Raw genomic sequence first — 9769 nt, 5'->3', positions numbered from 1 at the left:
CTCACTCGAAATATTTATGAGGATACCACATTCTAACTTACTCGAGAAAGTGTTAAGGATACCCCATCCTAACTTATTCGAGATAATGATTATAATACCCCATCTTAACTTACTCGAGATATTGATGAGGCCAAAGAGGAATCCAGATCTGGAGACGAAGGTGAGGAAGCTGCGGTCCTCATTGCCCTCCGGTCCCAGACTGCATACCAGCAGGTCATACACGCTCTTCTCGCTTCCTTAAAAAAATACCTTGTAATGTTGTTATATTCGCGATAATATTTTGTAGTCTTTTTAGTATTGAATTTCAGAAACATATTTCGCTATACAAAAAGAGGTGAATATATTTAAATCTCATTATTGAATGTACAACAATTATGACCTACACAATATTATGTATGTCAAAAAACTGAAACAAATAGCGGTCAACGCCAGCTGCTGTGCGGCGGGCTTTTGCTAGTATATTCATGCTGAAATTTCCAGCATATGTCGTGACTAGTTTGTTTTTCTTAAAACTCAAATAGATCACGTCCTATATAAGGTTTATTGGTATTAATGCCAATGAACGCTCATTTGGAAGTTATATGCAATTCTTTATCAGAGATAAGAAACATCTCGAAATGTTGTTCCATTCTAATCACAAACCAGACATTATCGACAAGCGGATTGTGACCTCTGAAACAGCGCTGGGCGCCGCCATTCAAAAGTAGTCCAATATTTAACCGCTTAGCTGTTTCCACAGATGGCGGTGTTTGAAAGCTGAATTATATCGTTCAATTTTTAAAATGTACAAACTTTGTAATTAGTTAAAATATGATTAGCAATGATTTGATGATTAATTCGCAATTCTTAATGATTTTTTCTTGCACTGTATACTTTGTTTTCATTTTCCAATACTATTTTTGACAAACAACGGTATTTGAATTAAAAATTATCACGTGACATCTAATAAAAATATGGTGCTCTGATACCGCCTTATTACATCGAAGTATTAACCTTGTACCCATGGGTACATATATACTACAATTCATGTTTTGGTTTCAAGTTTAGGTAGATTTTCAGGCAGCGTCGCGTTCTGGGATAACTGGATTAAATGCATGTGCGTAAAATGTCGTCCTAATTTAGCATAGGTATGTGCACTTAGTACTGGTACATTAGCACAACCAGGTAAGAGTGAGTTTAACGCCATGATATGAATGTTTGTACTTTAACGAAGGTAAACTACTATTGCAAAAATTAGTTTTTTAAAGTGCAAGCACTTACCTGGAATGCCTTAACTTAATTGCCTTGACATATTTTTAGTCTGACGTCAATCAATACATGACCGATTACTTATGGACATTTACATATAGCAGACACAAAAATTGTCACAACCTAAACATTATATTCAAAATGTTACGCAATCATTTTTTTGTAATTGGAATCGAAAAACTATCAATAAGTCAAAGCTTTATGCAATTCACGGATTTGTAATAATGTTCAGAAATATACATAAACCATTTTGTGAGATTTTTAACAGAATTAAAACCTACTCCGCAAAGACATTCACACCAATGAACAGAGCAAATTGCAAAAGTATATGATAATACTTTACTTTCTGGCTCGTTTATAAATGCTATGTATAAAGCATGGCTTACTTGAGATCTTGAATTAGCCGGTGTTACCATATCGCATTCGGTTTAGAGAACTTTAGTATTACCGTAAAGTAGGTAAACATCAACTACCAGAATATAGGGCCTCTTCAAACAATTTAACTAAGGGTGCATACTTTCGGAGAGTATGAGTGAAATAAAATTACTTACCAAACGGAGTGAAATAAAATCACTTACTAAACGGAGTGAAATAAAATCACATTCACAGCGAAGTGAAATAAAACCACTTTCACAGCGGAGTGAAATAAAATCTCTTACCCAGCGGGTTGTCGATTGTGCCCGAATCGCCATAGACGCGCATGACAAACACGAGCATCATGACGCAGATGAGCGCGGTGTTGAAAAAAGAGACGTAGAAGGTGGCACCGAGGCCGCCGATGAAGGTGTACGTGCCGACGACGGCGGTCATCAGCATGGTGGCGTACTCGACGCTCATCTCTCGCGTGAGGCCGGACAGTACTGCAGAGCCGCCTGAAGTATATATGAGCCTCGTTCTCATGAAAACTGGACCTAATGCTTTGCGTAAAGTGTCGTTGCAGATTACCCTGTGCAATCCGCATGTATAAGCATGTACAGGTCTTTTTTTTTATGGAATTCGTCGTTTAAAGAAGGTCTAAAATAAAATCTAGTATTCCTTGATGAGCCTGTACGATATACACAGGCTAATATGTAATGGCACTTAACACACATGTATTAAGCCAAGTTTGCCAGAACGCATCTCACTATATGAACCCAACGAGAGGCGTAGCTCGACGCGAATGTCATGTGTGCGGTCGGACAGAAGCCGTGTCGCCTAAAATACGGACTCGCATAGGCTGTGTTTGCTATTATAATATCGATAACAATTCATTGTTCGGTGTTTTGCTCTTTTAAGTCCTTCCACATTTCAGGCTTCGTTGATTGAGGACTAATAATTCAGTGCTAATTGACTCCTATATTTCAACCAAAGACGTGCACGACGTTAAGTATCAGCAGTCATCTAAGTTTCATTACATAACGGACCATCACTTCTTGTACTATTGGAACCAATAATTTAATATAAATGATCACAGACAAATGCGCTCTTCTATGGTGATTAAGGTGAAATGGAGATCTGTGATGTTTAGTCCAATGTCAGAAATATTGTAAATCATATAATCATTAGAAAAATCATTGAAGTAAAACAAGCTGATCAAAAGATTATCTCTCATGAAAATAAAATGACTAATAATATTCCATTAAAATGTGACCAGTTGTTGTTGAAAAATTGCAGTTAATCATCTAATATTAAGATCAATTACTGTTTGAAAACAATTTCAACGCAAAACGTCGCGGTTTAGTGCACATCTCATTTTTATGAAGCTCTCGATGAAGTAACATTGAACTCCGTCGTGCAGCTACAAGGAAAGAGGCATGAATTATGCACCAAGTGCTTATTTTAACATTCCATATTCAATATTTCAATAACTCTAGAAACATATTTCTGATAGGAAAGTCCTTGTTTAATACCTTCCTCCACTCGATAATGACGATTTCCAAAGAATCTATTTGAATTCTGACCAAAGGTAGACAGAAAAAACAGACAGACGTACAAAATACAGACTTGACGCCCGCAAAATATTTATTAGAACATAATACGTGAGCATCCTAACCGAGCATGGAGTTCGCGGTAACGATGACGTTTGTGAGTAACGCGTAGAAGACGTACACCTTATGCGTGTTGGCACCGTAACGGGCTCTGATGACCTGCAGGAACGTCTTTGCGCCAGGGGCTCGAACCTTCAGCTGTACCGAGACCATGGAGAACAACAAAATCTGGATTGTCGCACCTGCCGCGTACCAGAAAGGGCCGCTGATGCCGTACTGAAATTATATACAAGTACGATGTGCGCGTATGTAGAAATTATTTTTCGAGTGGTTCTATGTGAAATTCGACCCTTGACCACGAACATAAAAACCTCGAAACATTTAGCATATTACGCCATAACACTCACGACACTTAACCAGTTACGTCGCAAAAGTCACCATACTTCATAACACAACCAACGTAACAATAATCATCCGCTACGTTACAAAACGTATCTGCTACAGCACAACACGCACCTGCTACTTCAAAACACCCAATCTGGTGGGTCCTACTACTCACTCGCCGTATTACTACACAACATTCATCGTGCTACGTCAAAAAACTAGGCGTGCTACGTCAAAACATTCTGACTGTTACCCTACTACACTGTCACAACACATTCCTTGCTACGACATGATAACCTCATGTTGTGTCAAAGAATTGTTCTTGCTACGTAAAAGGATTAACCATACAAAACTCACCATGCAATATCATAACACTTTCCCTGCTGTGACAACACTCACGCTGCTACCTCATAATACTAAACCTGCTACGCCACAACAGTCAACCCATACTATGCGTGACCTTCAACATCACAACAGTCAACCCCGTTACGTCAAACTACTCAACCTGCTACTTCACAATACCCACCTTTCTGCGAAACAATATTCTTCCCGCTATATCACAACAAGCGGCCTGGTACGTCACAATACTCAATCCGCTACAGCACAATACGTAAGAGGACACGTCGTATAAATCATCACAATACGACACAACACTTAACCTGCTTCGTCACAACACAATGCCCGCTATGTTTGAACACTCGTCTTGCTGCGATACAACAATCACGTCGCTACGTTTCAATAATCAAATTGTTACGTTACAACTCTCATCCCACTACGTCACAAAACTCCCCGTACTACGTCACGACATTCACCAAGCTACGTCACATAAATCAACGTACTACATTACATCACTCGCCATACTACGTCACGACACTCAACCATCTAAGTCACATCAATCAACGTTTTACGTCACAGCCCTCACCCCGTACGTCACATCTCTCCCCTTCTTCGTCAAAACACTCATCTCGATACGTCACAACACTCATACCTGTACGTCACAACACTTAACGCTACCGTGTTACTTACCTTGCTGGTGACGGTGCATGATACCAAGAGAGTGGCAGCCCAGGTCCACTGAGATACGATTGTCGTCGCCGTCAGACCGACACTCACCTTCCCGCCGGCGTCAAACGCGGTGTCGAGTGTGTTCTACATTAAACAAGGTATATTTGTGTAGAACAGCAGTCGTAGTTGTTGTGATTGTTCATTAGGATTCCACGTCAACATTGAAGTTTCAGGGTACACGTGACTCAGAGTACAAATAGTATATAATTTATTTTAAAGCCACACACCTTATTTGGCATATTAAATTTAAGTATAAATAAGAAACATATTTCTACAATTATACGTAGCATTATATAATATATCAAACATATATATTTGTTTATTAATTAATCGGTATTTTCTCGGATATGCATTTGTGTGAGAATCTGATCAATTTGTTCAAATCTATGCCCAGAAGACTATATCTGGTGGTTGCAAGAAAGAAATCCGTCTTTTTTGCGCTTTTAAACTTGAAAAAAATCGCGTTTGTCAAAATGGACGTATACGTCTAGAAATCCTACTTTTGTTTTCAAAAGCGGTACCGTTAGAAAAATAATAAATTATAGATTTAATGACAATTTTGCAAACTTTCGGATTGCATATATATGTATTGATTAACATGTATTTCATTTCAAGTTCAGAGGCAAATGTGTGGTTTTAACAATAAACGTCACCAATTAGTTCGCATTCAGCGAAGTACAAATTTTGAAGCAGGGGGAGTCCCGTCTTACAATTAAAGAATATTTTAAGCAGAACAATTAACTAAGCTAAATAATGTTATGTCTCTGAATACAACCATTGAGTACTTAATTGTAATTAAACTAAAACACATTCTCGTTCATAGATATTTAATTTGATAGAAATGGGGTTCGTTCTTATTTTAACTAAAATGGATTGTGAAATAAAAACTGTAATTTACCACTTATGTTAGTATAAGATTAAAACGGCACACATGGCAGACATGATGGGTTAAATGTAAAGACTTTAACGAGCTCATTTCAAGGAACGATACTTTCTGGGGTATAACAATGTTCTTTTTAAATACACGATTACAATCCATATTACATTGGTACGTTGCCTTTTCTTTAACGGCAGGGCATCATGGTCAGCAGTCCATACGGAACATAACTGCAAACTATATGAGTCGTATTCTGAGAAAACTGGGCGTAATTCATGTGCTTAAAGTGTCGTCCCAGATTAGCTTGTGCAGTCCGCACAGGCTTATCAGGGAGGACACTTTCCGCTTTTATGACATTTTTCATTTAAATGAAGTCTCTTCTTAGAAGAAATCCAATTAAGGCGGATATCGTATGCTACTTTCCACATAATTTTATGTTTAATAAGGTTTTCCACTATTTCTATTTTACATTATAGGTAACGGGATCTTCATGAGCGTATGATATGTTATTAAGTTCTTGCTAATTGAAAATACTGTCCATTCTTCGATTTACGGTCTTAGCAAATATTATTTCCACCATATTTCGATTTCAATTAGCGTTAAGCGCTAACATTGTTTGACTTATGAGAATTAGCGATAGATAGATAGATAGATAGATAGATAGATAGATAGATGGATGGATGGATGGATGGATGGATGGATGGATGGATGGATGGATGGATGGATGGATGGATGGATGGATGGATGGATGGATGGATGGATGGATGGATGGATGGATGGATGGATGGATGGATGGATGGATGGATGGATGGATGGATGGATGGATGGATGGATGGATGGATGGATGGATGGATGGATGGATGGATGGATGGATGGATGGATGGATGGATGGATGGATGGATGGATGGATGGATGGATGGATGGATGGATGGATGGATGGATGGATGGATGGATGGATGGATGGATGGATGGATGGATGGATGGATGGATGGATGGATGGATGGATGGATGGATGGATGGATGGATGGATAGATAGATAGATAGATAGATAGATAGATAGATAGATAGATAGATAGATAGATAGATAGATAGATAGATAGATAGATAGATAGATAGATAGATAGATAGATAGATAGATAGATAGATATATAGATAGATAGATAGATAGATAGATAGATAGATAGATAGATAGATAGATACTCGTTCACAGTCGATAATTTATATATAGGGAGAAAGGTGCGTGAACAACCAAATACACAGACAGACATACATATTCCCATTTGAGACTTCGGCGTGTGCGCCTAGCTACGGTGCAGAACGAGAAATACATACTATGAAAATCCTTATCTTGCCCCTAATACAACTTTGGTTTCATGTTTGTAAATAAGTGTCTATGTATGTAACATTGTCTATTCTGTGTATGTAAAAATTGTTCTCACGTCGAGATGTGTCGCGGTGTAAGTGCGAGATATATAACTGTGAATGAACCATCCTTTATATGGGGATGGGGATTTCATAGTATGTATGTCTCGTTCTGCACCGTAGCTAGGCGCACACGCCGAAGTCTCAAATGGGAATATGTATGTCTGTCTGTGTATCTGGTTGTTCACACACCTTTCTCCCTATATATATATATATATATATATATATATATATATATATATATATATATATATATATATATATATGTATATATGTAACGATATTGATATTCATTATAGATTTACAAATCATACCGAATATTACTCAATTTTACTAACCAAGCATTAACATGGTTTTATCAAATCACAAAATAAAGAAATTATTTATTTATAAGAAAACATCACTATTAGTTTTACTAATATGATACCTATAAAATAGCGACAATCAAAAATATACAATTTATATTTTCTATTCGGATATTGTGCTCGGATATTGTGCAGCCAAACAACTTTCCCTAATACCCTATATTGAATGCAATAAAAAAAAATGAAATTAGCGAACACTAATTTAAGTATGAATATATTTATTCATGTTATTTGCAGGAAACAATAATTTAAGCTTGAAAATAAATAAATAGTAACATCTTACCTGAAAGATATTCAGAACGCACAGTGGATGAGTCGCGCACGGCGTTCTTAAACTATTTTTTTCAGGGCAACTTTTGAAATTTGATCAGGATTTTCCCGAATACGTATTCCACGTGATCCCACGTGGTCTCACGTGACACGTTTATTTACCTACTTATTCATATTTATTCGTGTCAAAACTGTTGACCCTTAGTTACGGAACTTTCTCGAATCTTCAAATGTTCACTCTTAGTTCCAAACTTGGAAAACAATTTAGATTGGAATGTGTTACTTACTTCTTTGGCTGACTAAATTGTTTTCTATAGTACATCAAGGTAAGTTCCATCATGTAAGCATTTGTAGCTCACCGGGCACAAAAATATACCTATGTAGTGTGCTTGGAAACCACATCGTCGGATACCCACGACTAATTCATTCCGTTGCTCTCCAGCATTAACCGTGTGACAATATAAGCAATACACGCCGTTTTGACTTTAACTGTAACCTTACAGTAGACGAACGAAATCGCAGTTTACCAAAAAGAATTTCGCTTTGTAGATGTCAATGCTTCGCCTGGATAATTGCGATTTGATACATCAAGCTTTTCCATCCACCTGCCCGAGTGCTTAAAAAGACATAGCGCCCATGTAAGAGACTAGAGATACTTTTACTTTGAAAGTCGCTTAAATTCTCAATTTTAAAGTATACGCATAACGCATGCACGACGAAATTCCATTTCTACAGACGACGCAATTTTGACAACAAACCCGAAGTCTCTATAGTACGAGTTGTATAATTTGTCAAAAATATCCTCATGAAACCGTGAGGGATCCAATGAAATTACCGTATTTGACACACCCTAAAACGATGAAAAGAGCTCGTAATGTTCTACGGTCGATAAATGGAGAGTAACGGAATGGGTCGAACGTGGGTATCCGACGATGGAAAACCAGGGCTTAATGCGTAATATTATTTTCATAAAATAGACTGTACAATTCCTTACATAAAATTAAGCATTTCTAACAATATGCAATAGTTATTTAAAAATTTTGTGAATTGAAATTAACTTAAACTTTATGAATTAGGATTAATTATTTTATTAAATAAGTTAAAATGAAAATTTACACATTATAATTATTTCATAAGATTGTGATTTTAATTGGATTACACGGAAACTGTCGGACTATTGAGCTGTACGTATGTACTCTCAAAGCTCAGAGCATCCGAGAAGAACTAGCTCGGATTTGAATCCCTGGCCCCCCGCATTAGTCATTGTCTTAATGCGTCTGAAGTAGGGTAAATAACAGTTAAGAACGTGTAGTTAGCAAACCAGCTTAGCCAGGGGAAGAGTGAGAGGGCTAGATGTCCGGTGTAATTAGCATGTGAAAACGACAAAAACAAACACACGAACAGCCAAGCAACAAGAGTTTTTAACACACCTTATCCCGACAAATAATTTGGTCTCACGATAAAAAATTGAGATAAATATTTTACAAACGCATACCTTATCCTTGTAGATGTTCCTTCGTATGCAGACGAACAGCACCGCCACGAGGGTAGTGAACACGCCAAACCCAGTCACGAGCAGAAGCGTCTCCCAGCGTTCGATTGATGGCTTGAGACCTTGTCGTATGGTCGCGTTTCCACGTGCCATAATATTCTGACACGTGGTTGTGTTAAAAATGTACCCGGGCATTTTTGTCTTATAACGTTTTCCTTTTGTTACTAGAATACCTTTGCTGTGTGTTCAGAAATCTTCTTAACAGAAAGATTTTTGGTGCACTGACGGAAAGATGGTTTGTTATTGTAGTTTTACCAGCGCTGATATTGCTTCAATGATTCAGTTCATATATAGTCGAGAAACCATGCAAGGCAGTATTATGGCCGGTAGTATTAGCAAGTAATCAACACTTTTCAAAACCAGCGTATAAAAATAGCATCCGAAATTAATACGATTGAATATGTTAAACTCAGTTATGAGCAATACACATATATAAATACAATTAATGAGCCACCGCAAATTGTAAAACAGATATTTGAAGCGATAATAAATGTAATCAGCCGTTATTTATAATTAGCAAAATATATATTTGACGCAATTATAAAAGTAATGAAAATTTTGATGCACATGACTTTAAAGTTGCTGCAACAAAGCCGATTCTTTGAATGAAGCTTATGTT

General features: G+C 37.2%; 1 protein-coding gene across 1 annotated transcript in view; it reads right to left on the bottom strand.

Moving 5' to 3' along the window:
- Positions 1–9243, bottom strand: part of LOC127872425 (uncharacterized) — a 24938-nt gene extending 15695 nt beyond the window's left edge. Inside the window, exons 1-5 of the mRNA XM_052415755.1 lie at positions 9094–9243; positions 4626–4748; positions 3281–3491; positions 1908–2120; positions 114–236 (exon numbers count right to left, since the gene is read on the bottom strand). Of these exons, the coding sequence (XP_052271715.1) occupies positions 114–236; positions 1908–2120; positions 3281–3491; positions 4626–4748; positions 9094–9243 (820 nt within the window). The remainder of the gene's footprint in view (positions 1–113; positions 237–1907; positions 2121–3280; positions 3492–4625; positions 4749–9093) is intronic.
- Positions 9244–9769: the final 526 nt, after the last annotated feature.

The sequence above is a fragment of the Dreissena polymorpha genome, chromosome 3 (assembly GCF_020536995.1).
Source record: "Dreissena polymorpha isolate Duluth1 chromosome 3, UMN_Dpol_1.0, whole genome shotgun sequence".
NCBI classification, from domain to species: Eukaryota; Metazoa; Mollusca; class Bivalvia; order Myida; family Dreissenidae; genus Dreissena; species Dreissena polymorpha.
This window is presented reverse-complemented; position numbering and strand designations above follow the sequence as displayed.